The sequence below is a fragment of the Megalopta genalis genome, chromosome 15, assembly GCF_051020955.1.
Source record: "Megalopta genalis isolate 19385.01 chromosome 15, iyMegGena1_principal, whole genome shotgun sequence".
Classification (NCBI taxonomy): domain Eukaryota; kingdom Metazoa; phylum Arthropoda; class Insecta; order Hymenoptera; family Halictidae; genus Megalopta; species Megalopta genalis.
The window spans coordinates 4,377,872-4,405,735 of record NC_135027.1 but is presented as its reverse complement, the minus strand read 5'-3'; the positions used below and the strand labels follow the sequence as shown (position 1 = coordinate 4,405,735).

Below are 27,864 nucleotides of genomic sequence, written 5' to 3'. Positions count from 1 at the left end.
AACTGACTATTTGAATGGTAAAATAATTAATTTTATGTAAAAATATATACATTTAATATACATGCTTTGGAAACTTAAATATCGTTATTATTTAGTATGTTCGTAAATATACATAACACAGGCATAAATTAGGAATGCAAAACTGTTAAAGATATTATACGAATACGGTCCTATTATACTGTAGTTTCATTTTTCAAGTAATTAATACATTAGATCCATTTGATCTGATCATTTCTGGTCTTTCCAATTTCTGGTTGTAGAGTAAGCACAGCATAGGGTTTATGGCACACTTGTGAGTCTAGAGGTGGATAGTAATGTCTATAACAGATGTATGTTAAAAAGTATCCTATCACTGAGCCTGCAACCACATCTAAAATTAGAAGTATTAGGATGTTTCATTGATGCCATGGAAAAGTATGTTTACCTTGCCAATGATGATGGTAATCGCAAGTTCTACTTAGCGCTATTCCAAGTGCAATAAAAATTGGTAAAATAAATGCACATAATTTCCACGATTGTCCTTTGCCAACTAGGCTAAATGTATGCAGCTTACCAGCTACATACAAAGCAATAAAACCAAAGCTTGCAAATGCAACTGAAAGATAAATAATGCTTCAATTACTATGGATCTACATGGAGTCCTACAGTGATACATACACGAGGAATGTCCACTTGGAAATGACTTCCTTCCATCTCTAACAACAATTGGATTTCCGTTACATTTGAAATCTGAAATCATTTTCCCATCTGGAAAACATCTCCAAAAGAAATCTGGTCTAGGACGACCTACAACATTTATTGTGAAATGTTGAATCAGGAAAAATTCTTGAAATTGGAAATATTCCTTCTTCACTTAAAGACTAGATAATAGATTTTTTTAGTTAAGTATTTTAATTCTTACCAACTAAAAGTTTAATAATATCCGTCACAACACCATTGAAGCCCAATGCTAAAGTCAGTGACAATATTGCTTGGTAAAAGTCAGTTTTGTCTTTATAAATTATTAATGTGCAAAAAATCACCACAGCTGGCATAAGGAATACTAAAGGCTGTAAAGATACAAGTTAATAATTCTATTACTCGATGCACATTCAGAAATATAATGCTATGTGTATAATACAATACCCATAATACTGTAGTTGGAACATAGGAATCAGTTCTTGGATTTTTATATAACCATAATTCCTCCTCATGAATTTTTCTTGTAAATGGTTCTGCATTCTCTAATTCTCTGTTATGCAAAGAATAAACAGTATTCATAAAAATAATAACAATAACATTAAGAAATAGATTTTTAAAAAAAGTATTACATGAATAATCCTGCTAAAACGATCCGTAGTAATATATCAAACCAAATTCCTGTCAAGAAATCCGTACTACGTGAAACAGCCATCATATATTTGAATAAATAAAAGCAATCATAGTATAGCTATCATTTTGTTTGTGAAATGTATAGAAACAAATATGTATTTAATCACATAAATCCAAATTCACTATACACATGTAAGTACAAGCATACACATTGTTGTGTATTCATATGATACTGATTTATGAGGGTCCATCCATTATAACAGTACCTGCAAACATATGTTTCAAATTATCAACAGAACACAAAAAAAAGGTATATGATTAAATGATTTCTAATTACTATAGTGCAGATTTTTACACATTTACTTCTTATAAAAATCTATAAAAAATAAGGAAGAAACGATTTATTGAACTTTAATGTCTCATTGTTCACTGTATCTATTCATATAAAAGTTTAAGTAAAATGTTCATTTTGTATTGATCGAGTTTCTTTAGATTTGCATAGGTTTATCGTACAAGCTGTAAATTTGCATAAATACCCGCAGTTTAATATTTACCTACTTACGTTAATGACCTAATGCTATTTTTCTAAAAAAATAAGTGTTAACCAATCATTTATGTTGAAGTTTTTCAAGATATGTTATAGCACTTATTTAGTCGATGTATACATAAAATACATAAAAATACATTTTAATATACTATTGGAAAAACAACACCGAATACGTTACATTTTTCTTGCCCAAATATTTCAATTTTAATTGTACATAATTATTTGATTCGATGCTAGCGATGTTCAGCTAGGTACATACTAAAATGTCAATTGTGAATCAGACTTTATTGTGATATGTACATAAGTACAAAAATACAACTTGCCATGTTGAAATGGAATGTTTAAACTTTTCGAAAAAAAAATCTTATCAAATCGAAGGAAGATTAATACATTCGCTGGACAATAATAAAATATAATTTATGCAATTCCATAAATAATTTTAAGCCAACACTAAAATTTAAAACTTGATTTCCGAGTCCGCGATTGGTCAATTAGTCTAGATCCATTGTAGACCATTCAGATGTACGTTCACGTGTGTGCGTGCGAGCGTGTGTATGTGTATACATACATATATATAAATATATTGCATAGTGACCATCTGTTGATCTAAATATCGCTTCGTACGCAAATTGTAATTATTCGCATCCATCTAATTATGTATTCATGTTTATGTTCAGTTTGTTCATTCTCATTTGATCGAATATTTGATGATTTGATCCCTTCACGCGTACGTCAGCAATTAGGTTTATTTGGACCCACAATATTTCTTGTACTTGTTCCAATTTTTAGCATTAGAAAAGCTAATTCCGAGTGATTTTATTATCTTTAGGGGTCATATGCTTTCGACACCATCGAATATTGGATGTTGATGTAATAAATGCACAGTTGAATCTAATAGATTCGTACATTATTGGATATGCAAAAATAGTGTATACAATATGTGTACATACGTATGTAGTTATGTGCATGCATATTTTGGAGCCCATGCGGAGTCCAATCACAGCCCCATATTCACAATTACCCACACACTCGTGTTATATTTATATTCTACCTCCTTTTCTTGCAACAGATTCCATTAAAACGATATCTGTTATTTAATATACGGCTGTGTAATGATATAAGACTTGGCATTGCGATGCTACAAGACAAAATTTTGAAACTAATGCATATTGCAGGTTAGTTTTACGGGGGAAATATACTGCACCACTTTTTACGTTTAAAGTAATTTACATAATGGAAAATAGTATTTATGCATGTGTTTATATACATTTTATTACAATTAATTTGAATGTATACACTCTATTGTTTAAATTTTTCTGTATATTTTTAATGTTAAAGTGAAGAATATAAATATCATATAATAATAACATAAGTTTCTAATTATCTCTAGCGACATACATTTAAGAAATCTAATAAAAGTCATGGAATAAATGGTTTAAACAGATCCAGTATAATCAAACCGAGGTTAATTATACTTATGGATATATTTTGTGTTAGTAATTTACAATAATGATGTTGACACCAACGTCAGCAATACCATCTACATCAATAAGTGGCTCAAGAGTTCCAAGCCCTATGAGTGACACAATCGATGATAATCCAAACAGATTAACAACATATTTACACCAGCTTGCTGGGTGCTATGAGATGGAAGTTGATATGATAACAAGGGATCATTGTTATGCTAGGCCATGGAATTGGAGACCAGAAAATATATATGTGAAACCCCTAAAAAAGTTATTTTTTCCTAAAAGAAGTTCATCAACGTAAGAAATTAAATGTAGAAAATGAATTGAGCTCAGTATGCTAAATAAAAAACTTATACTATAACAATTATTGTATTAGGGAGAAATCTGGTCAAGATGAAGAAGTCGACGTGGTAAAAGATAGCAATGAATCGCTGGTACCGCCACTGGATTTAACAAGATCTAGAAATCAAATGGATGAGCTTCAAGGTTTAGCAAATTTTGCCAGGCCAGATGAAAACGAAGATTGGGAAGAGCAGCTTGATAAAATCTTATGGACTCCTGTACAGAATAGAATATTCACCAAAGTCCTTAAAATATTTAATTCAGAGAGACTCGCGAGATTAGCTAAATCAACTAGTGCTATAGAACCAATATTTCGGCGGACATCAGTAGATACAGCTGCAAGAAGATTTCGAGAAACATTGGCTTCTGCAGGCTGGGATTGGAGACTTGCTCAATGGTTGCACAGCTTATTATTCGATCATCTTCCTCAAGAATACCTTGGGATTTATCTTGATATATTGCAAACTTTAAGACTGAAAATTCCACAACTTATTGATAAGATGATTGCTGTGCAGCCAAATATTAATGCAAAAACAGGTTCTATAACATGGGAAACTCTTGGAACGCTTTTAAAAAGATCATGGGATCCAATTGCTCCAAGTTTAAATGGCAATAGACTTGTAATGAAATTTTTTTAGATCGTTACAACTTACCTGTATATATATTCATGTATCCTGACTATTAACGTTATTATTACAGAAAAAATTACCAGGAAATCCGATTCTAATAATAACACCTACCGGGGTTGGTTCTAGCATGTCGTCGAGGCAACATAAATGGATATCGCAATTGGGAGCTTTAGGAATGGTTGTTACTGTACATACACACTTAGGTTTAGCAGCTAATAGAATGACTATGATGGTGTGCATCGACCAATTAGTACAAGCTACTAGGACAAAAATACAGGACATTAGAAGTGATTGTCCCGGACGACCGATAATACTAGTTGGTTTTAATGCTGGTGCTGCTCTCGCATGCCAGGTAGTATCAATGCATTATTAAAATACTCTCTGTGTCTCATATTACATAATTTAATATTAATATTGCATTCAAATATTTATAGGTTGCACAAATGGAACACGTGACTGCAGTTATTTGTCTTGGATTTCCCTTCTCTACGGTTGAAGGGAAAAGGGGTACTCCCGATGATACGTTAATGGATATTCGTTGTCCAGTTATGTTCATTATCGGGCAAAATGCTACCCTTGCGAGATCCGATGATTTAGAAGATCTTCGAGAAAAGATGTTGGTCGAGACAAGTTTGGTGGTAGTTGGAACTGCAGATGATCATTTGAGGATATCTACTGCGAAAAAGATATTTGAGGGTATTACTCAGAGCATGGTGGACAGATGTATTCTGGATGAGATTGGAGATTTTGTAGGCAGCATTCTTTTACAACCACAACCTCTGCCATTAAGATCAACCTTATTATCGAGTTTCGAAAGTAAAAACAGCAGAAAAGAACCGCGAAAACGAAGAAATTCGACAAGCAGTTCAGTCGAAAGTGAACCAAATTCTCCAACTGTAAAGAAGTCTCGACCAAACACACCTATTTCTTCGGCAGTGTCTCTTGGACAAAATACATCATCGCCTGCACTTTCGAAAATAGGGACACTTAATGCACAGTCGAATTTAGTAACTGCAAGTGCAGCACATACAAGTCACACACACAACGTGAAACGCAAACCTCGTGTAATTAGTAATCAGAAAGCACACTTTGTAGAGCATTTAATAACGTCCAGGCTGTCTGGTCAGGTAAGCAGTAAAACAGTAGCAGTATAACAATGTGCAATATGTCTTTAGAAGAAGTAAATGCAATAGCAAATATTTTTCTTACAGCAAAACTCTACCACAGACAATGGTGGTATAACTTTAAACATTGGTTCCTTAGCAAGTTTAGCACCCATTGGTCCAATACGACTAGCACCAGCATCAACTAGTCATACCATTTCTCCTGTAGTCAAAAGTACTGCTAAACCTTCAATGTCCTCAACTAAAGTATCTAAACTCACACCAACAAGCGTTCAGCTGCAGAACATTTCAAAAATGAAAGCTATAGTATCGTCAGGCAAAGGGTTTTCTAAAGTAATATCTAATAACTATAGGCACATTAATATGCCTGATAAAAACGGAGACGCGAAGTTAGTTAATGTATTGACGAGTTCTGGAAACCAAATTAGAGTTACTACTCCGACTACAGCAGGTAAATGTTCTGTAATTATTGTATTCTGTTTTAATCTACAATTGTATATTATATTTAATGAATATTCATTTCTTCCTGTGTATAGTAATACATAATAAATCCGGAATTGGTACGTCGAATGGCAATTTACCAAATATGCTACAAAATGGCAAAAGTTCTCTCACACTCGCGACAGGTTCATCGTCTACTCGTGTACCAACAGCATCTAGCATCTTACTGACCCCAAACAATTCTGCAGCAAATAATGTAACACCAACCTCATCTACAATATCAAAAGGTAGAATATTATTATCTAATCAAATACTAAATAATTTGCCAACGTCGTAATATTTCTGAGTTTTCAATGAAATATAAATAGCGTTGACAAGTACGAAATTAGGACATTATAAAAATTGGTAAAATTTAATTATTACTTTTAAGAGTATATTGATACAACGAAAGTATTGTAAAAACTTTATTTACTGAAACGTAATTATATATCCTCTTTCTTTCCTCGACAGAAAGTATTTTTTCCTAAATTTGATAAATCTTGTACATATGCATAGAAAGTTATATAATTGTAATATGTATCTTTGAAATGTATTTCATACATCCCTATAAAATACATATAAAAAATCACAAATAAATAAATTTTCCAATTTGTTTGAAAGTATCCACAACATAGAAAAACGAAATTAAAAGAAATATGAAAACATTATAAAACAGAAACAAAAGAGTATAAAAAATAAAAATGTACAGATCATTTCCAGTATTAATAAATTATATTTTAAGAGATAAGAGCACTGGAAGGAGGCTCCATGTCATCTATCCATAATACTTACAGAAGCTTATAGGAGTTTCTTTTGTAGAAATGTCCCGCGTACATAAAACAAAATTTCATGTATAGACTAGAGCATTTTTTCAATATATTACTATTCATCAAATATACTTTTTTCTTGATTAGCTGTTTATTTTATTCAATTTTATACTTTTATTTACAATTTATTTTATCAATTTGGAAGGACTCCTAATTTATGGAAAAACAAAACACATTATGCATGAACACCATTGATACAGGAGTCTTGTTACAGTTGTTTCCATTTTTTTGTTATTATGTTCATAGATTGTGGTTCAAACTTTTATCTGATTTTAGTAGCCTTTTTTATTTGAAATGTGTTTCTGTAGTATGACTGCATTAGTCAAATAAACTTAACTGATCATATTTATTTCTAGTCGTATTATATTTTTACTTATTATTAGTGCATTTAATAATAACTGTTGATTTTGCTACATAAAGATAACAAGGGGATTACATACATATACATATATTTGTTATAAAATATAGCATGTATTAATATTATTTTACAATTAATATAAGTTTATATATTCAAAAATATTTAAAGTAATGTCTTGTACATATATTAGCGCTACCCTTTATTTTGTATTAAATAAATATTTTTTCATGTAATTTGAATTTATTTGTTTCCTAACCCCGATCCTATTTGCATTAACGATTTGTATCAATCTTTACTTAAGCTATACAGTAATATTTTTCAAAAAAAGTATTCTATCAGTATACATATCTGACGAAAAGATATAATGATATCTGTATGATAACACTGTTAGTACAAATATTAGTTAAGCTATCAAACTTTTGTTATTATTTTTATAGCTCGTGCATGGTTTATAGTACATTAAGAATGAGTCTCCCATAATTTCTGAACATATCTATATCCTTGAATGGTGTTCATATTAAATCAGTGGAATACTTGCTGATCTATACTTTAAAAACTTGTTGATACGTACCTATATATTTTATAGTGATGGACGACATGGCAACAACCAGTAACTCTTCACATGTGATCCTCAGTTCTACTCATTCATTGGATACGTTCAAGATGTCACAATTACCTCGACAAGTAACAACCTGTAACAACAACGATAACTCTCATAATACATCATGTGGGAATATAATCATGGTTGAAAGTTCTCTTAATACTAAACCTACTTGTTCGCCGATGATAGTACCATTCAATAGTCATAGTTCAGGCACTATCTTACCACTATCTACCAAGTTAAAACCCACCCAACGATCTACAAAAACAATGCCAAAAATCACAGTTAACACATCCAGCTTGCAGAGAATTCACAAAGCAAAACCGCAGACTGTACAAAAGAATTGCCTTGCAAATGATATTGATGATGATTTAGGAAACATCTTGGACATACCAATTATATTTGCAAAAGATGATGATAATTTAAATTCCATTGAAAAAAATCCATCTCTATCGCAAGTAACTGTACCTATAGATGTTCATGAAAAAAGTACAAGTAAATTGAATAGCAGCACTAAAGTTGTTCTCATAAGTAACAAACATGATAAGCAACAAACTAACAAATTTATCACGCCTTCTGCTCAAACTATCATATGTCCCAATGTAGCTGTGCAAAATTTAAATCATGTAATACTACAGACGAGACCACAAAATCCTACTATATCGAAAACTAAAACTACAATTCCAATGCAAACTCGTACAAACCAACCCACTATAAAGTACACTAAAATAATACTTGCTAAAAGGAATTCGCAACTTCCCCATCAAAATGATAAAAACGAACAAGTAATTGTTACGAAGACAATTGACAAAATGAATACACCTAAACTTTTGACCCTTGATAAAACTGCACAAATCACATCAAAGAAACTGATAAGAAACGAAGAGAGGTACCTAGATGAAACAATAGAAATAGAAGATGCAATAAAAATGAATATTATAGAGCGTAAATATATACCTTTACAAAAAATCGATTTATCATCGCCAACGAAACAGGACAGTGTAAAACAAATTTCGTGTGAAACGAAAGTAAACGAAGAGACTTGTTCGGAGAATTCCAAACTTGACGATGGAATTAACTTCCACATATAGATTATCTAATTACAAATAATAGAATGTGTTTGTATGGCTAGCATAATTATGTAAATGTTATTGGTTAAACAGCTTTAATAATAATTAATCGTATATTGTTCCTTATTTTATAGTATGAATGTAATAAAAATGCAATGCTACTGGGATGTTCCATGGATTTTCACAGATACTGTATAGAATGCATTTTACAGATAAAAAACTACTAGTGAGCAATCTTTTATATAATTTCAAATTTATCTATGCAAAGAAATATTATCTTATGCCAATCTTATAAAATATTCTAGGATTAATGTATTAACATTTTCTTACTACATACATTTCATAAAGAGTTGAGAACGATTTAAGTTTCTTTTTTTAGGAAAAAGTTTCCAACAAATACGTATATCTAGCCTATTCTCACACAATGATTCTAATACTTTTAGTTAAAAAACAAGCTATTTATTATGAATTTATTTTAATAAGTTATTTTAAATTTTAGAAATCAATTAACATAATTTAATTTTGAATTATATCGATTGTGATAATAACTGTATATGCATTGTAAATACAATGGTTTATGAAAATGTGAATCACGATTATTGTTGTACATTTGTTTCATTGTCGAATCTTCTAGTACAATAAAATTTTGCTGTTTAATTTATTTACTTCGAAATGCTACTTATTTCATAGCTGCGTACAGAATTTTGAAGATCGTAAATAAATATTTACAAAGTATGCACGGTTTAAAATAATATATTGCTCATTTCATTCTTTGTAATTTGTATTATAGGTAATGTTAACTGCAATATGCATTATAAAAATCTACGTATCCGTCTGCAAACAATTCAGAGTTATTTACGCTATTAACGTAATCTCCGAATTGACTGTTAACAAAATGATGTGTCGCTATTGTCTTCTTTCTAGTTGTCTTCTTGGGAACTGGTACAGCTGGTTTGAATGCAACACCAGTAGGATCATACTCAGTGTACAGTTCTTCTGGAGTTCTACAAAAAATTAGATGATTGACATCATTTATCTAAAAACATCAGTCCATAAAAACGAAATGTTTTACTTACAATTTTGAAATTTTAGGGGATAAACTACCTTCCCCAGTGGATGGTACACCCCAAGCTATATTTTTCGCTATATTCTGGACGACGCTATGATAATGCCGCTGCAAAGATAAAATAGTAAAAGTATAAATAATTGATAGAACTTTGAAGATATCTGTTGTTATTGATAAAGTTTTATGATTACGTACTTGCAAAGCTGCGAGTTCCCACAATGCTGTACAGTGTGCATTACAACATTCAGGTTCTTCTAATTCTGGTTGATAAAAGCCATCTCCAGTACTGCAATCTGTGTCTAGCAAAATATTCGCAGTTTTTCCAAGCTGCATACTTTGTTTTATTATTCCAAGAATGCTGAGTGCTGTGTTATGCTGAGATTGTAAAGACACAATAGCTATTTTTTTTAGAAACGCTATTAAACGATTTTGCGTGATTCTTTTTCTCCTTTGAATTAAAACTTGTACTAAAACTTTTATAAGAATCTCTGATTCTGGATGAGTTTTACCACAATGGATATTTATTAAATTTTTATATAGATGTACATAAAACCTATAAAATAAAAAACTGTACGTTTAATTTTCTCCTCTAAATGGATAATTGCTTTTTCTGAGACACATACCTATAAGGATCGAGATTTAATGCCGATCCCTGACCTGATAATATTGTGAATACGCATTGTATACAATACAATTGATCTCTTAGACTCAAATTCGTTTCTTCCATCAATTTATTTATAACAGTCACTAAATCCTGATAAAACTCCAAATTTATGCAATGTGCAAATCTGTAATTATTACGTAGAATGAAATATTATATAACGTGATATATATTAAGTAATTAGATGTAGAAAAAATTACTATACTTTGCAAGGCCTTCCAGACAAATGGACAGAATTTTACTATTAGGTGTTTGCTTTAATATTCTAAAGTAAATAGTAAACACTATGCTAGTAATTTCAGTAAGGAGTTTCTGTTTAGTGTGTTTATTCTCTTCTGCTTTGGTTTCAAGCAACTCATTTTCTACTTGTTCAAGCTTTTTACTCTTTTTTCGCTCTCGTTTACTTAAAGCAAGAATTCTTTGTTTGTGAGACATAAGTTTTCTTTGCTTACTTTCCTCCTCTTTCTCTTTATCCAAATTCACATCTTTTATACGAAGAGATAAAAGTACAAATAGAACTTCAGAATGAACAGAGTGAGCTTTTGTTTTTATGTACTGATTTAGTCTACGTACGATCTGAAAATTGAAACAATATAATTAATATTATTAGAGTGCACCTTAAAATTATAGTTTGGATTTCTTACTGTAAGAGACAATTCAGCTCGTTTGTCTTCCTTGAATATTTGAGAAATACATTTAACCACTTCTTGTCTCACAAATTCAAGTTTATTATCAAGAAACGGTATCAAAAAATTGGCTATATTAATGGAGTAGTTAAAGTAAGGATGCGTCGTTAAAATACTACACATGCACGTTATTCCAAGCTTTCCTAATTCAATTTCCTCTTCTTTTAATGGTCGTGTATCTCCTTTTTTTCTTCGTAATACACCAGACATCTTTTCTAATTTTTGCAGATAACGTTTATAATTTCTTAATAGAGTGCTTTCATAATTTTGTAGTGCCAATGTATCCTTCTTTACTAAAGAATCAAAAAATGTTCATCATATATGCTACAGCATATTGTTAAAATATAAATAATATCACCAATGATAGCTGCATACATTTTACACCCTCTTGCTGAACTTGTAGAATATGATAAGACGGTAATAAGTCTTTGAAGACTTCTAACAAAGATACTGTTGCCAATTTTCTAACAGTAATGTATACTTCTGGATCTGATTCTTCCATAAAATCTAGCAAAGCTTTGAAATTATCAGATTTATGCTCTGGTGTTTCTAAAAGAGTACTAGCAAGTAAACCAATTTTTAAACGTTTTGATGTTAGTGCTTCTCTACGACACGCTAAGAGTTCAATCATAGACACAGGCTTCTTATTTTCACCTTCATCTTTAACTTCATTCTGAAATATCAGTTAATTCATACATATATAAGGATTCTTGCTATTGAAGTAATGTTTCATATGACATGAGCATTATTACACATACCTCTACTTCTCCTTCCACATTCTCATCTTCTACATTTTGTTCCTCATTAGACTCATTTTCTTTATCTTTATCATCAACTTCTATTACTCTTTTTTCTATAATCCCATTTTGAGTTTTTGTAGGAAGTAGTAGACGAACTTTCTTGTTTCCTTTTTCTTCGGCTATTTTTGAAACATTATTTTCATATAATTCCTCTAGTGTTCCGTTACTTTTCCTTTTTTTATCTTTTCTATTATCTGTTCTAAATTACACATAATTATAAACAATTGTTTATCAAAATACTATAATAAAGGTATCGAACATTTAACATACTGGTTTAGATGTATATGTTTCAATAAATTATAGGATTTATTAGAGATAGCTTTCTCCAAAAATTCTAAGTCATCTTCTTCGACCATATTCAAAAGATCTTCTCCATGATCACTCTCTTCTTCTTCCACTGATTCTGGATGTGATTGTACTACTTTTTGAACTTGTTTTTTCGGTTTATGTCGCCTTGTTTTAAGTTTTCCTTGTTTCATAAGTTTGGTCCTTTTCTGATTACTCCTTTTAATTGCACTAATTTTAAGTTTTTTCTGTTTTGCCTAACATAAGAAATTAACTAATTATACGAAATGACAAATTGCCTTAAATGTATCTTAAATATATAACGACGTTTAGGTTAAGTTTAATTATTGTTTTTAATTCATTAATCTGGCATTACTTACCACCATTTTTTCGTAGATTTATGCAACGTTGAACACACTGTGACGGCTACCTCCAGACTCGTCAGCAAATGGATTTTCTTTTCCCGCACGTGACCGATCTGCCTCAGTTTGTATATTATACAAACTTCGTCCGTCCTTCCAACATCCCAAAGTCTAAGGCAGAACCCGCTACAAAAACCTTACTGATGAGTCCTCTAGCGGGACCCGGCCGAAACGCTCTCCCCATCCTTCTTCCTCCAAACCACCGACCTTTCAACAGTCACCGCCAAAACAATTTTCTTTACCACAGTAATTGTACTATCGCAGCGTTTGAACAGTATTTGTTATTACAAACTAGTTTGTAAAATAAGTGTTCATTCTGTCAGCACCTGTTTTTGTTATATATGTCGTCGTGCGCCATGTTAGACGGTCGCACACAACATTGCATGTCCACCTTTTTTTATAATAAACATCACACAATTTTATTAATTGAATTACATTACGGGCCTCATGTACTCGTATTAATTGTTATCAACAAGCTTGCAAATGCAACTGAAAGATAAATAATGCTTCAATTACTATGGAATCTACATGGACTCCTATAGTGATACATACACGAGGAATGTCCACTTGGAAATGACTTCCTTCCATCTCTAACAATAATTGGATTTCCGTTACATTTGAAATCTGAAATCATTTTCCCATCTGGAAAACATCTCCAAAAGAAATCTGGTCTAGGGCGACCTACAACATTTATTGTGAAATGTTGAATCAGGAAAAATTCTTGAAATTGGAAATATTCCTTCTTCACTTAAAGACTAGATAATAGATTTTTTTAGTTAAGTATTTTAATTCTTACCAACTAAAAGTTTAATAATATCCGTCACAACACCATTGAAGCCCAATGCTAAAGTCAGTGACAATATTGCTTGGTAAAAGTCAGTTTTGTCTTTATAAATTATTAATGTGCAAAAAATCACCACAGCTGGCATAAGGAATACTAAAGGCTGTAAAGATACAAGTTAATAATTCTATTACTCGATGCACATTCAGAAATATAATGCTATGTGTATAATACAATACCCATAATACTGTAGTTGGAACATAGGAATCAGTTCTTGGATTTTTATATAACCATAATTCCTCCTCATGAATTTTTCTTGTAAATGGTTCTGCATTCTCTAATTCTCTGTTATGCAAAGAATAAACAGTATTCATAAAAATAATAACAATAACATTAAGAAATAGATTTTTAAAAAAAGTATTACATGAATAATCCTGCTAAAACGATCCGTAGTAATATATCAAACCAAATTCCTGTCAAGAAATCCGTACTACGTGAAACAGCCATCATATATTTGAATAAATAAAAGCAATCATAGTATAGCTATCATTTTGTTTGTGAAATGTATAGAAACAAATATGTATTTAATCACATAAATCCAAATTCACTATACACATGTAAGTACAAGCATACACATTGTTGTGTATTCATATGATACTGATTTATGAGGGTCCATCCATTATAACAGTACCTGCAAACATATGTTTCAAATTATCAACAGAACACAAAAAAAAGGTATATGATTAAATGATTTCTAATTACTATAGTGCAGATTTTTACACATTTACTTCTTATAAAAATCTATAAAAAATAAGGAAGAAACGATTTATTGAACTTTAATGTCTCATTGTTCACTGTATCTATTCATATAAAAGTTTAAGTAAAATGTTCATTTTGTATTGATCGAGTTTCTTTAGATTTGCATAGGTTTATCGTACAAGCTGTAAATTTGCATAAATACCCGCAGTTTAATATTTACCTACTTACGTTAATGACCTAATGCTATTTTTCTAAAAAAATAAGTGTTAACCAATCATTTATGTTGAAGTTTTTCAAGATATGTTATAGCACTTATTTAGTCGATGTATACATAAAATACATAAAAATACATTTTAATATACTATTGGAAAAACAACACCGAATACGTTACATTTTTCTTGCCCAAATATTTCAATTTTAATTGTACATAATTATTTGATTCGATGCTAGCGATGTTCAGCTAGGTACATACTAAAATGTCAATTGTGAATCAGACTTTATTGTGATATGTACATAAGTACAAAAATACAACTTGCCATGTTGAAATGGAATGTTTAAACTTTTCGAAAAAAAAATCTTATCAAATCGAAGGAAGATTAATACATTCGCTGGACAATAATAAAATATAATTTATGCAATTCCATAAATAATTTTAAGCCAACACTAAAATTTAAAACTTGATTTCCGAGTCCGCGATTGGTCAATTAGTCTAGATCCATTGTAGACCATTCAGATGTACGTTCACGTGTGTGCGTGCGAGCGTGTGTATGTGTATACATACATATATATAAATATATTGCATAGTGACCATCTGTTGATCTAAATATCGCTTCGTACGCAAATTGTAATTATTCGCATCCATCTAATTATGTATTCATGTTTATGTTCAGTTTGTTCATTCTCATTTGATCGAATATTTGATGATTTGATCCCTTCACGCGTACGTCAGCAATTAGGTTTATTTGGACCCACAATATTTCTTGTACTTGTTCCAATTTTTAGCATTAGAAAAGCTAATTCCGAGTGATTTTATTATCTTTAGGGGTCATATGCTTTCGACACCATCGAATATTGGATGTTGATGTAATAAATGCACAGTTGAATCTAATAGATTCGTACATTATTGGATATGCAAAAATAGTGTATACAATATGTGTACATACGTATGTAGTTATGTGCATGCATATTTTGGAGCCCATGCGGAGTCCAATCACAGCCCCATATTCACAATTACCCACACACTCGTGTTATATTTATATTCTACCTCCTTTTCTTGCAACAGATTCCATTAAAACGATATCTGTTATTTAATATACGGCTGTGTAATGATATAAGACTTGGCATTGCGATGCTACAAGACAAAATTTTGAAACTAATGCATATTGCAGGTTAGTTTTACGGGGGAAATATACTGCACCACTTTTTACGTTTAAAGTAATTTACATAATGGAAAATAGTATTTATGCATGTGTTTATATACATTTTATTACAATTAATTTGAATGTATACACTCTATTGTTTAAATTTTTCTGTATATTTTTAATGTTAAAGTGAAGAATATAAATATCATATAATAATAACATAAGTTTCTAATTATCTCTAGCGACATACATTTAAGAAATCTAATAAAAGTCATGGAATAAATGGTTTAAACAGATCCAGTATAATCAAACCGAGGTTAATTATACTTATGGATATATTTTGTGTTAGTAATTTACAATAATGATGTTGACACCAACGTCAGCAATACCATCTACATCAATAAGTGGCTCAAGAGTTCCAAGCCCTATGAGTGACACAATCGATGATAATCCAAACAGATTAACAACATATTTACACCAGCTTGCTGGGTGCTATGAGATGGAAGTTGATATGATAACAAGGGATCATTGTTATGCTAGGCCATGGAATTGGAGACCAGAAAATATATATGTGAAACCCCTAAAAAAGTTATTTTTTCCTAAAAGAAGTTCATCAACGTAAGAAATTAAATGTAGAAAATGAATTGAGCTCAGTATGCTAAATAAAAAACTTATACTATAACAATTATTGTATTAGGGAGAAATCTGGTCAAGATGAAGAAGTCGACGTGGTAAAAGATAGCAATGAATCGCTGGTACCGCCACTGGATTTAACAAGATCTAGAAATCAAATGGATGAGCTTCAAGGTTTAGCAAATTTTGCCAGGCCAGATGAAAACGAAGATTGGGAAGAGCAGCTTGATAAAATCTTATGGACTCCTGTACAGAATAGAATATTCACCAAAGTCCTTAAAATATTTAATTCAGAGAGACTCGCGAGATTAGCTAAATCAACTAGTGCTATAGAACCAATATTTCGGCGGACATCAGTAGATACAGCTGCAAGAAGATTTCGAGAAACATTGGCTTCTGCAGGCTGGGATTGGAGACTTGCTCAATGGTTGCACAGCTTATTATTCGATCATCTTCCTCAAGAATACCTTGGGATTTATCTTGATATATTGCAAACTTTAAGACTGAAAATTCCACAACTTATTGATAAGATGATTGCTGTGCAGCCAAATATTAATGCAAAAACAGGTTCTATAACATGGGAAACTCTTGGAACGCTTTTAAAAAGATCATGGGATCCAATTGCTCCAAGTTTAAATGGCAATAGACTTGTAATGAAATTTTTTTAGATCGTTACAACTTACCTGTATATATATTCATGTATCCTGACTATTAACGTTATTATTACAGAAAAAATTACCAGGAAATCCGATTCTAATAATAACACCTACCGGGGTTGGTTCTAGCATGTCGTCGAGGCAACATAAATGGATATCGCAATTGGGAGCTTTAGGAATGGTTGTTACTGTACATACACACTTAGGTTTAGCAGCTAATAGAATGACTATGATGGTGTGCATCGACCAATTAGTACAAGCTACTAGGACAAAAATACAGGACATTAGAAGTGATTGTCCCGGACGACCGATAATACTAGTTGGTTTTAATGCTGGTGCTGCTCTCGCATGCCAGGTAGTATCAATGCATTATTAAAATACTCTCTGTGTCTCATATTACATAATTTAATATTAATATTGCATTCAAATATTTATAGGTTGCACAAATGGAACACGTGACTGCAGTTATTTGTCTTGGATTTCCCTTCTCTACGGTTGAAGGGAAAAGGGGTACTCCCGATGATACGTTAATGGATATTCGTTGTCCAGTTATGTTCATTATCGGGCAAAATGCTACCCTTGCGAGATCCGATGATTTAGAAGATCTTCGAGAAAAGATGTTGGTCGAGACAAGTTTGGTGGTAGTTGGAACTGCAGATGATCATTTGAGGATATCTACTGCGAAAAAGATATTTGAGGGTATTACTCAGAGCATGGTGGACAGATGTATTCTGGATGAGATTGGAGATTTTGTAGGCAGCATTCTTTTACAACCACAACCTCTGCCATTAAGATCAACCTTATTATCGAGTTTCGAAAGTAAAAACAGCAGAAAAGAACCGCGAAAACGAAGAAATTCGACAAGCAGTTCAGTCGAAAGTGAACCAAATTCTCCAACTGTAAAGAAGTCTCGACCAAACACACCTATTTCTTCGGCAGTGTCTCTTGGACAAAATACATCATCGCCTGCACTTTCGAAAATAGGGACACTTAATGCACAGTCGAATTTAGTAACTGCAAGTGCAGCACATACAAGTCACACACACAACGTGAAACGCAAACCTCGTGTAATTAGTAATCAGAAAGCACACTTTGTAGAGCATTTAATAACGTCCAGGCTGTCTGGTCAGGTAAGCAGTAAAACAGTAGCAGTATAACAATGTGCAATATGTCTTTAGAAGAAGTAAATGCAATAGCAAATATTTTTCTTACAGCAAAACTCTACCACAGACAATGGTGGTATAACTTTAAACATTGGTTCCTTAGCAAGTTTAGCACCCATTGGTCCAATACGACTAGCACCAGCATCAACTAGTCATACCATTTCTCCTGTAGTCAAAAGTACTGCTAAACCTTCAATGTCCTCAACTAAAGTATCTAAACTCACACCAACAAGCGTTCAGCTGCAGAACATTTCAAAAATGAAAGCTATAGTATCGTCAGGCAAAGGGTTTTCTAAAGTAATATCTAATAACTATAGGCACATTAATATGCCTGATAAAAACGGAGACGCGAAGTTAGTTAATGTATTGACGAGTTCTGGAAACCAAATTAGAGTTACTACTCCGACTACAGCAGGTAAATGTTCTGTAATTATTGTATTCTGTTTTAATCTACAATTGTATATTATATTTAATGAATATTCATTTCTTCCTGTGTATAGTAATACATAATAAATCCGGAATTGGTACGTCGAATGGCAATTTACCAAATATGCTACAAAATGGCAAAAGTTCTCTCACACTCGCGACAGGTTCATCGTCTACTCGTGTACCAACAGCATCTAGCATCTTACTGACCCCAAACAATTCTGCAGCAAATAATGTAACACCAACCTCATCTACAATATCAAAAGGTAGAATATTATTATCTAATCAAATACTAAATAATTTGCCAACGTCGTAATATTTCTGAGTTTTCAATGAAATATAAATAGCGTTGACAAGTACGAAATTAGGACATTATAAAAATTGGTAAAATTTAATTATTACTTTTAAGAGTATATTGATACAACGAAAGTATTGTAAAAACTTTATTTACTGAAACGTAATTATATATCCTCTTTCTTTCCTCGACAGAAAGTATTTTTTCCTAAATTTGATAAATCTTGTACATATGCATAGAAAGTTATATAATTGTAATATGTATCTTTGAAATGTATTTCATACATCCCTATAAAATACATATAAAAAATCACAAATAAATAAATTTTCCAATTTGTTTGAAAGTATCCACAACATAGAAAAACGAAATTAAAAGAAATATGAAAACATTATAAAACAGAAACAAAAGAGTATAAAAAATAAAAATGTACAGATCATTTCCAGTATTAATAAATTATATTTTAAGAGATAAGAGCACTGGAAGGAGGCTCCATGTCATCTATCCATAATACTTACAGAAGCTTATAGGAGTTTCTTTTGTAGAAATGTCCCGCGTACATAAAACAAAATTTCATGTATAGACTAGAGCATTTTTTCAATATATTACTATTCATCAAATATACTTTTTTCTTGATTAGCTGTTTATTTTATTCAATTTTATACTTTTATTTACAATTTATTTTATCAATTTGGAAGGACTCCTAATTTATGGAAAAACAAAACACATTATGCATGAACACCATTGATACAGGAGTCTTGTTACAGTTGTTTCCATTTTTTTGTTATTATGTTCATAGATTGTGGTTCAAACTTTTATCTGATTTTAGTAGCCTTTTTTATTTGAAATGTGTTTCTGTAGTATGACTGCATTAGTCAAATAAACTTAACTGATCATATTTATTTCTAGTCGTATTATATTTTTACTTATTATTAGTGCATTTAATAATAACTGTTGATTTTGCTACATAAAGATAACAAGGGGATTACATACATATACATATATTTGTTATAAAATATAGCATGTATTAATATTATTTTACAATTAATATAAGTTTATATATTCAAAAATATTTAAAGTAATGTCTTGTACATATATTAGCGCTACCCTTTATTTTGTATTAAATAAATATTTTTTCATGTAATTTGAATTTATTTGTTTCCTAACCCCGATCCTATTTGCATTAACGATTTGTATCAATCTTTACTTAAGCTATACAGTAATATTTTTCAAAAAAAGTATTCTATCAGTATACATATCTGACGAAAAGATATAATGATATCTGTATGATAACACTGTTAGTACAAATATTAGTTAAGCTATCAAACTTTTGTTATTATTTTTATAGCTCGTGCATGGTTTATAGTACATTAAGAATGAGTCTCCCATAATTTCTGAACATATCTATATCCTTGAATGGTGTTCATATTAAATCAGTGGAATACTTGCTGATCTATACTTTAAAAACTTGTTGATACGTACCTATATATTTTATAGTGATGGACGACATGGCAACAACCAGTAACTCTTCACATGTGATCCTCAGTTCTACTCATTCATTGGATACGTTCAAGATGTCACAATTACCTCGACAAGTAACAACCTGTAACAACAACGATAACTCTCATAATACATCATGTGGGAATATAATCATGGTTGAAAGTTCTCTTAATACTAAACCTACTTGTTCGCCGATGATAGTACCATTCAATAGTCATAGTTCAGGCACTATCTTACCACTATCTACCAAGTTAAAACCCACCCAACGATCTACAAAAACAATGCCAAAAATCACAGTTAACACATCCAGCTTGCAGAGAATTCACAAAGCAAAACCGCAGACTGTACAAAAGAATTGCCTTGCAAATGATATTGATGATGATTTAGGAAACATCTTGGACATACCAATTATATTTGCAAAAGATGATGATAATTTAAATTCCATTGAAAAAAATCCATCTCTATCGCAAGTAACTGTACCTATAGATGTTCATGAAAAAAGTACAAGTAAATTGAATAGCAGCACTAAAGTTGTTCTCATAAGTAACAAACATGATAAGCAACAAACTAACAAATTTATCACGCCTTCTGCTCAAACTATCATATGTCCCAATGTAGCTGTGCAAAATTTAAATCATGTAATACTACAGACGAGACCACAAAATCCTACTATATCGAAAACTAAAACTACAATTCCAATGCAAACTCGTACAAACCAACCCACTATAAAGTACACTAAAATAATACTTGCTAAAAGGAATTCGCAACTTCCCCATCAAAATGATAAAAACGAACAAGTAATTGTTACGAAGACAATTGACAAAATGAATACACCTAAACTTTTGACCCTTGATAAAACTGCACAAATCACATCAAAGAAACTGATAAGAAACGAAGAGAGGTACCTAGATGAAACAATAGAAATAGAAGATGCAATAAAAATGAATATTATAGAGCGTAAATATATACCTTTACAAAAAATCGATTTATCATCGCCAACGAAACAGGACAGTGTAAAACAAATTTCGTGTGAAACGAAAGTAAACGAAGAGACTTGTTCGGAGAATTCCAAACTTGACGATGGAATTAACTTCCACATATAGATTATCTAATTACAAATAATAGAATGTGTTTGTATGGCTAGCATAATTATGTAAATGTTATTGGTTAAACAGCTTTAATAATAATTAATCGTATATTGTTCCTTATTTTATAGTATGAATGTAATAAAAATGCAATGCTACTGGGATGTTCCATGGATTTTCACAGATACTGTATAGAATGCATTTTACAGATAAAAAACTACTAGTGAGCAATCTTTTATATAATTTCAAATTTATCTATGCAAAGAAATATTATCTTATGCCAATCTTATAAAATATTCTAGGATTAATGTATTAACATTTTCTTACTACATACATTTCATAAAGAGTTGAGAACGATTTAAGTTTCTTTTTTTAGGAAAAAGTTTCCAACAAATACGTATATCTAGCCTATTCTCACACAATGATTCTAATACTTTTAGTTAAAAAACAAGCTATTTATTATGAATTTATTTTAATAAGTTATTTTAAATTTTAGAAATCAATTAACATAATTTAATTTTGAATTATATCGATTGTGATAATAACTGTATATGCATTGTAAATACAATGGTTTATGAAAATGTGAATCACGATTATTGTTGTACATTTGTTTCATTGTCGAATCTTCTAGTACAATAAAATTTTGCTGTTTAATTTATTTACTTCGAAATGCTACTTATTTCATAGCTGCGTACAGAATTTTGAAGATCGTAAATAAATATTTACAAAGTATGCACGGTTTAAAATAATATATTGCTCATTTCATTCTTTGTAATTTGTATTATAGGTAATGTTAACTGCAATATGCATTATAAAAATCTACGTATCCGTCTGCAAACAATTCAGAGTTATTTACGCTATTAACGTAATCTCCGAATTGACTGTTAACAAAATGATGTGTCGCTATTGTCTTCTTTCTAGTTGTCTTCTTGGGAACTGGTACAGCTGGTTTGAATGCAACACCAGTAGGATCATACTCAGTGTACAGTTCTTCTGGAGTTCTACAAAAAATTAGATGATTGACATCATTTATCTAAAAACATCAGTCCATAAAAACGAAATGTTTTACTTACAATTTTGAAATTTTAGGGGATAAACTACCTTCCCCAGTGGATGGTACACCCCAAGCTATATTTTTCGCTATATTCTGGACGACGCTATGATAATGCCGCTGCAAAGATAAAATAGTAAAAGTATAAATAATTGATAGAACTTTGAAGATATCTGTTGTTATTGATAAAGTTTTATGATTACGTACTTGCAAAGCTGCGAGTTCCCACAATGCTGTACAGTGTGCATTACAACATTCAGGTTCTTCTAATTCTGGTTGATAAAAGCCATCTCCAGTACTGCAATCTGTGTCTAGCAAAATATTCGCAGTTTTTCCAAGCTGCATACTTTGTTTTATTATTCCAAGAATGCTGAGTGCTGTGTTATGCTGAGATTGTAAAGACACAATAGCTATTTTTTTTAGAAACGCTATTAAACGATTTTGCGTGATTCTTTTTCTCCTTTGAATTAAAACTTGTACTAAAACTTTTATAAGAATCTCTGATTCTGGATGAGTTTTACCACAATGGATATTTATTAAATTTTTATATAGATGTACATAAAACCTATAAAATAAAAAACTGTACGTTTAATTTTCTCCTCTAAATGGATAATTGCTTTTTCTGAGACACATACCTATAAGGATCGAGATTTAATGCCGATCCCTGACCTGATAATATTGTGAATACGCATTGTATACAATACAATTGATCTCTTAGACTCAAATTCGTTTCTTCCATCAATTTATTTATAACAGTCACTAAATCCTGATAAAACTCCAAATTTATGCAATGTGCAAATCTGTAATTATTACGTAGAATGAAATATTATATAACGTGATATATATTAAGTAATTAGATGTAGAAAAAATTACTATACTTTGCAAGGCCTTCCAGACAAATGGACAGAATTTTACTATTAGGTGTTTGCTTTAATATTCTAAAGTAAATAGTAAACACTATGCTAGTAATTTCAGTAAGGAGTTTCTGTTTAGTGTGTTTATTCTCTTCTGCTTTGGTTTCAAGCAACTCATTTTCTACTTGTTCAAGCTTTTTACTCTTTTTTCGCTCTCGTTTACTTAAAGCAAGAATTCTTTGTTTGTGAGACATAAGTTTTCTTTGCTTACTTTCCTCCTCTTTCTCTTTATCCAAATTCACATCTTTTATACGAAGAGATAAAAGTACAAATAGAACTTCAGAATGAACAGAGTGAGCTTTTGTTTTTATGTACTGATTTAGTCTACGTACGATCTGAAAATTGAAACAATATAATTAATATTATTAGAGTGCACCTTAAAATTATAGTTTGGATTTCTTACTGTAAGAGACAATTCAGCTCGTTTGTCTTCCTTGAATATTTGAGAAATACATTTAACCACTTCTTGTCTCACAAATTCAAGTTTATTATCAAGAAACGGTATCAAAAAATTGGCTATATTAATGGAGTAGTTAAAGTAAGGATGCGTCGTTAAAATACTACACATGCACGTTATTCCAAGCTTTCCTAATTCAATTTCCTCTTCTTTTAATGGTCGTGTATCTCCTTTTTTTCTTCGTAATACACCAGACATCTTTTCTAATTTTTGCAGATAACGTTTATAATTTCTTAATAGAGTGCTTTCATAATTTTGTAGTGCCAATGTATCCTTCTTTACTAAAGAATCAAAAAATGTTCATCATATATGCTACAGCATATTGTTAAAATATAAATAATATCACCAATGATAGCTGCATACATTTTACACCCTCTTGCTGAACTTGTAGAATATGATAAGACGGTAATAAGTCTTTGAAGACTTCTAACAAAGATACTGTTGCCAATTTTCTAACAGTAATGTATACTTCTGGATCTGATTCTTCCATAAAATCTAGCAAAGCTTTGAAATTATCAGATTTATGCTCTGGTGTTTCTAAAAGAGTACTAGCAAGTAAACCAATTTTTAAACGTTTTGATGTTAGTGCTTCTCTACGACACGCTAAGAGTTCAATCATAGACACAGGCTTCTTATTTTCACCTTCATCTTTAACTTCATTCTGAAATATCAGTTAATTCATACATATATAAGGATTCTTGCTATTGAAGTAATGTTTCATATGATATGAGCATTATTACACATACCTCTACTTCTCCTTCCACATTCTCATCTTCTCCATTTTGTTCCTCATTAGACTCATTTTCTTTATCTTTATCATCAACTTCTATTACTCTTTTTTCTATAATCCCATTTTGAGTTTTTGTAGGAAGTAGTAGACGAACTTTCTTGTTTCCTTTTTCTTCGGCTATTTTTGAAACATTATTTTCATATAATTCCTCTAGTGTTCCGTTACTTTTCCTTTTTTTATCTTTTCTATTATCTGTTCTAAATTACACATAATTATAAACAATTGTTTATCAAAATACTATAATAAAGGTATCGAACATTTAACATACTGGTTTAGATGTATATGTTTCAATAAATTATAGGATTTATTAGAGATAGCTTTCTCCAAAAATTCTAAGTCATCTTCTTCGACCATATTCAAAAGATCTTCTCCATGATCACTCTCTTCTTCTTCCACTGATTCTGGATGTGATTGTACTACTTTTTGAACTTGTTTTTTCGGTTTATGTCGCCTTGTTTTAAGTTTTCCTTGTTTCATAAGTTTGGTCCTTTTCTGATTGCTCCTTTTAATTGCACTAATTTTAAGTTTTTTCTGTTTTGCCTAACATAAGAAATTAACTAATTATACGAAATGACAAATTGCCTTAAATGTATCTTAAATATATAACGACGTTTAGGTTAAGTTTAATTATTGTTTTTAATTCATTAATCTGGCATTACTTACCACCATTTTTTCGTAGATTTATGCAACGTTGAACACACTGTGACGGCTACCTCCAGACTCGTCAGCAAATGGATTTTCTTTTCCCGCACGTGACCGATCTGCCTCAGTTTGTATATTATACAAACTTCGTCCGTCCTTCCCACATCCCAAAGTCTAAGGCAGAACCCGCTACAAAAACCTTACTGATGAGTCCTCTAGCGGGACCCGGCCGAAACGCTCTCCCCATCCTTCTTCCTCCAAACCACCGACCTTTCAACAGTCATCGCCAAAACAATTTTCTTTACCACAGTAATTGTACTATCGCAGCGTTTGAACAGTATTTGTTATTACAAACTAGTTTGTAAAATAAGTGTTCATTCTGTCAGCACCTGTTTTTGTTATATATGACGTCGTGCGCCATGTTAGACGGTCGCACACAACATTGCATGTCCACCTTTTTTTATAATAAACATAAAAAAATGTTATTAATTATACTACATCACAGTTGTTATGTACTTATATTAATTGTTACTAATAAACTTATATCGTTTAATACACGATATTATTGTATTAACAATTACAAATTTCGATTTCAATAGCTACAATCTCTGTTCAGAACTTACAATAGTATGTTGAACGCATGCATGAAGATAATAGCATAGATATAGGATTGTATGTTTTATAGTGCGAAGTACTATATTTTAACGTATTTATTAATAATTAAATCTATTTTGAATAGTGATCCATGTGAACACAAGAATTTTCTTCAAATATCATCAGAAGGTAAGATAAGATTTATGCGTGAATCTAAAAGGTATACTTTTTAGAAGAAGGTTATGTTTTGCACGCTTGTCAGACTGATGAAGAAGATATGCTAGATTACTTTTGGCACGCTATAGTCAACTTTTCCATTATGATCTAAGAATATTTACAATAGAAAACGTAAGCATTGTCGTAATTAATTAAGAGCTTAATACATAACTAAATATATTTCGTAAACAATATGTCATCCTTTTTAATATTTTTTGTTATGTTATGTATATTCATGTTACGTTATATTTTCTAGTTCGCTATAATTTGTATATAAATGAAGAATGAATATCGCAATTAGATGTCATCGGGCTCATTTTATTAGGTTACAAACTTATTGGGAGCCATATAATCTACCATAAATTTTTTATACTATAATGTCCAATAGCAGAAGGTCGTGTTTGAAGGTTTGGCATTTACTTATTTGACGTTATATCATTTATTATAAAGAAAAACACAATTATATAATTCATTTAATCATTAATATAACCGATGGTTGATTTGATTGAATAGAAATAACATAAAAAAACGAAGTGTATAACGAAGCGACTACATTCACCGTTTTGATTGTGAAAGCAACGCGTAAAGAAGAAAGCGTAGTCCCATACGAAATCGTTGTTTAGCGAGTTCTCAGACTACCAATGAATCTTTCTTGTACGTACAGTCAGAGAATCTTAATGCGGTCCTGTAAATTGACACACAATAAAGAACAGCATGAAACGTTAATGGCTTTCAATAGGATTAATTTACGGGTTGCATGGAACTAACTGGACATCGGGTCACACCGATTTTGTGGCTCGAGAATGCTGTTTCTGTAGAGTGCATCGTGCGAACCCGTAAAGACGTTAAACAAAGAATCTCTCGCGAACGCTCCCTTTACACGTTCGATATTCTTACACAAAAACGATCGTGTAGGATTTTTAATATTAAACGTTTCGAATAAATGAAATATTTGGAATGGTACCAGAGTCCGACGTCGCCATTGATCAGTGCGTGTCCGATCGTCTTCTGTGAAGTTTTAAAACGGTTTCGTTGACTTGTCTGACATTGTGCGCGATGGAAATGCAGATGCAGTCAAGACGAATTTTTTCGTGACTTAACTAACAAACATTTTTCGTGAGATCCTATTGGACAAACGAGAGTAACGCCACCATCGGTTTATGCCGAATGCCCAGCTACCATCCATTATCTACGTTTCACATTCTTTCGAGACTGAGAAACGCAGTAACTGATCACGAGACCGTTTCCAAATTGTAATCTTATCGTCCCTTAACGTCATAGACAAACGGGGGTTGTGTATTCGATGGAAAACTTAAAAGTGTCATGCTGATTAATCGTCAGCATCGCGGGGAATGTTATTTTGCCCCGTGTACCACGTGTTCTCCTTGGTGCCATGGATGCAGTTATGATTCGACCTTTGCGGTGATCACATCGTTTGCCGAATGAAACCGAAACTGTTCGTTTGGTTCGCATAATCGTTCCTTTTTTCCGTGTTACATGCACGGTCCGATATTACATGCAACACTGAACGGATTTTCGTTGTTAGTTCTTCCTCCAAAAAGTGCGCCACAGTTCGTACTGTTCGCTTTAAATTTTCGCGGTTAAACGTAACGGAATTGGAACGTCGCCGAACATAAGGTACTCCTTTCTGTCTACCGTGATTGTTAATATTTGAATAATCGTTGTTTATAGAACGTAATTGTAAATCTTGCGTGCGACGATATTCGACGACAGTTCACTGATCTCGCAATGGAATTTTGAATGAATGACTGAGGATAAGTGGTGTTGCCGGTTACGTATTCCAAATGTCAGTGTCAATTTACTTGTTGGTCCATGACTACATATTTATTTTAACGTCTTGCTGTA

The 27,864-nt window shown here is 31.5% G+C and overlaps 7 protein-coding genes and 2 long non-coding RNA genes across 27 annotated transcripts; 3 read left to right on the top strand and 6 right to left on the bottom strand.

Annotated features, from left to right (window-relative positions):
• Positions 1 to 9: 9 nt before the first annotated feature.
• On the bottom strand, positions 10 to 2,941 carry LOC117221112 (phospholipid phosphatase 5). Of its 7 annotated transcripts, none has more exons than XM_076526616.1 (7): positions 2,809 to 2,941; positions 1,311 to 1,577; positions 1,126 to 1,231; positions 902 to 1,049; positions 658 to 786; positions 425 to 595; positions 10 to 370 (listed from the first exon to the last, which is right to left on the bottom strand). In XM_076526616.1, the coding sequence occupies exons 2-7, from the start codon at positions 1,394 to 1,396 to the stop codon at positions 210 to 212; spliced, it is 801 nt and encodes a 266-aa protein (XP_076382731.1). In that variant the 5' UTR covers positions 1,397 to 1,577; positions 2,809 to 2,941; the 3' UTR covers positions 10 to 209. The 7 variants fall into 7 exon arrangements, with proteins under 7 accessions (XP_076382731.1, XP_076382733.1, XP_076382734.1 ...); XM_076526618.1 differs by lacking the exon at positions 2,809 to 2,941 and adding an exon at positions 1,866 to 2,131 and having other exon boundaries at positions 10 to 358; XM_076526619.1 differs by lacking the exon at positions 2,809 to 2,941 and adding an exon at positions 1,866 to 2,131 and having other exon boundaries at positions 10 to 318.
• LOC143260608 (uncharacterized) lies at positions 2,892 to 9,419 on the top strand. 3 transcript variants are annotated; one of them, XM_076526605.1, is made up of 8 exons: positions 2,892 to 3,033; positions 3,249 to 3,624; positions 3,704 to 4,289; positions 4,369 to 4,650; positions 4,733 to 5,425; positions 5,510 to 5,873; positions 5,959 to 6,150; positions 7,674 to 9,419. In XM_076526605.1, the coding sequence occupies exons 2-8, from the start codon at positions 3,368 to 3,370 to the stop codon at positions 8,777 to 8,779; spliced, it is 3,480 nt and encodes a 1,159-aa protein (XP_076382720.1). In that variant the 5' UTR covers positions 2,892 to 3,033; positions 3,249 to 3,367; the 3' UTR covers positions 8,780 to 9,419. The 3 variants fall into 3 exon arrangements, with proteins under 3 accessions (XP_076382720.1, XP_076382722.1, XP_076382721.1); XM_076526607.1 differs by having other exon boundaries at positions 2,894 to 3,033; positions 3,356 to 3,624; XM_076526606.1 differs by having other exon boundaries at positions 2,897 to 3,033; positions 3,302 to 3,624.
• Positions 5,879 to 7,652, bottom strand: LOC143260614 (uncharacterized). Its single transcript, XR_013034899.1, has 2 exons — positions 6,695 to 7,652; positions 5,879 to 6,135 (listed from the first exon to the last, which is right to left on the bottom strand). It is a non-coding gene; the product is annotated as an uncharacterized LOC143260614 (long non-coding RNA).
• Positions 9,420 to 9,495: 76 nt separating the features above from the next.
• Positions 9,496 to 12,776, bottom strand: LOC143260609 (nucleolar complex protein 3-like). Its single transcript, XM_076526610.1, has 10 exons — positions 12,637 to 12,776; positions 12,242 to 12,513; positions 11,930 to 12,170; positions 11,547 to 11,844; positions 11,130 to 11,464; positions 10,691 to 11,061; positions 10,448 to 10,612; positions 10,020 to 10,377; positions 9,835 to 9,932; positions 9,496 to 9,762 (listed from the first exon to the last, which is right to left on the bottom strand). The coding sequence occupies exons 1-10, from the start codon at positions 12,640 to 12,642 to the stop codon at positions 9,555 to 9,557; spliced, it is 2,352 nt and encodes a 783-aa protein (XP_076382725.1). The 5' UTR covers positions 12,643 to 12,776; the 3' UTR covers positions 9,496 to 9,554.
• On the bottom strand, positions 12,633 to 15,514 carry LOC143260610 (phospholipid phosphatase 4-like). 8 transcript variants are annotated; one of them, XR_013034896.1, is made up of 7 exons: positions 14,439 to 14,704; positions 13,884 to 14,150; positions 13,699 to 13,804; positions 13,475 to 13,622; positions 13,231 to 13,359; positions 13,005 to 13,167; positions 12,633 to 12,885 (listed from the first exon to the last, which is right to left on the bottom strand). XR_013034896.1 is itself a non-coding variant. In XM_076526628.1 (7 exons), exons 2-6 carry the CDS (start codon positions 13,967 to 13,969, stop codon positions 13,038 to 13,040), a joined length of 501 nt encoding a protein of 166 aa, XP_076382743.1. In that variant the 5' UTR covers positions 13,970 to 14,150; positions 14,439 to 14,705; the 3' UTR covers positions 12,633 to 12,885; positions 13,005 to 13,037. The 8 variants fall into 8 exon arrangements, 7 of the variants coding, with proteins under 7 accessions (XP_076382743.1, XP_076382740.1, XP_076382737.1 ...); XM_076526628.1 differs by having other exon boundaries at positions 13,005 to 13,069; positions 14,439 to 14,705; XM_076526625.1 differs by lacking the exon at positions 14,439 to 14,704 and adding an exon at positions 15,382 to 15,514 and having other exon boundaries at positions 12,633 to 13,167.
• Positions 15,465 to 21,992, top strand: LOC117228367 (Reduction in Cnn dots 1). Of its 3 annotated transcripts, none has more exons than XM_033484078.2 (8): positions 15,465 to 15,606; positions 15,822 to 16,197; positions 16,277 to 16,862; positions 16,942 to 17,223; positions 17,306 to 17,998; positions 18,083 to 18,446; positions 18,532 to 18,723; positions 20,247 to 21,992. In XM_033484078.2, the coding sequence occupies exons 2-8, from the start codon at positions 15,941 to 15,943 to the stop codon at positions 21,350 to 21,352; spliced, it is 3,480 nt and encodes a 1,159-aa protein (XP_033339969.2). In that variant the 5' UTR covers positions 15,465 to 15,606; positions 15,822 to 15,940; the 3' UTR covers positions 21,353 to 21,992. The 3 variants fall into 3 exon arrangements, with proteins under 3 accessions (XP_033339969.2, XP_033339972.2, XP_033339970.2); XM_033484081.2 differs by having other exon boundaries at positions 15,467 to 15,606; positions 15,929 to 16,197; XM_033484079.2 differs by having other exon boundaries at positions 15,470 to 15,606; positions 15,875 to 16,197.
• LOC143260613 (uncharacterized) lies at positions 18,452 to 20,225 on the bottom strand. The gene is made up of 2 exons (XR_013034898.1): positions 19,268 to 20,225; positions 18,452 to 18,708 (listed from the first exon to the last, which is right to left on the bottom strand). It is a non-coding gene; the product is annotated as an uncharacterized LOC143260613 (long non-coding RNA).
• A 76-nt stretch (positions 21,993 to 22,068) lies between the features above and the next one.
• Positions 22,069 to 25,350, bottom strand: Noc3 (Nucleolar complex protein 3). Its single transcript, XM_033484082.2, has 10 exons — positions 25,210 to 25,350; positions 24,815 to 25,086; positions 24,503 to 24,743; positions 24,120 to 24,417; positions 23,703 to 24,037; positions 23,264 to 23,634; positions 23,021 to 23,185; positions 22,593 to 22,950; positions 22,408 to 22,505; positions 22,069 to 22,335 (listed from the first exon to the last, which is right to left on the bottom strand). Exons 1-10 carry the CDS (start codon positions 25,213 to 25,215, stop codon positions 22,128 to 22,130), a joined length of 2,352 nt encoding a protein of 783 aa, XP_033339973.2. The 5' UTR covers positions 25,216 to 25,350; the 3' UTR covers positions 22,069 to 22,127.
• Positions 25,278 to 26,724, top strand: LOC143260612 (uncharacterized). Of its 2 annotated transcripts, XR_013034897.1 has the most exons (4): positions 25,278 to 25,525; positions 25,928 to 25,971; positions 26,255 to 26,405; positions 26,512 to 26,724. XR_013034897.1 is itself a non-coding variant. In XM_076526633.1 (3 exons), the coding sequence occupies exons 1-3, from the start codon at positions 25,278 to 25,280 to the stop codon at positions 26,284 to 26,286; spliced, it is 324 nt and encodes a 107-aa protein (XP_076382748.1). In that variant the 3' UTR covers positions 26,287 to 26,724. The 2 variants fall into 2 exon arrangements, 1 of the variants encoding a protein (XP_076382748.1); XM_076526633.1 differs by having other exon boundaries at positions 26,255 to 26,724.
• Positions 26,725 to 27,864: the final 1,140 nt, after the last annotated feature.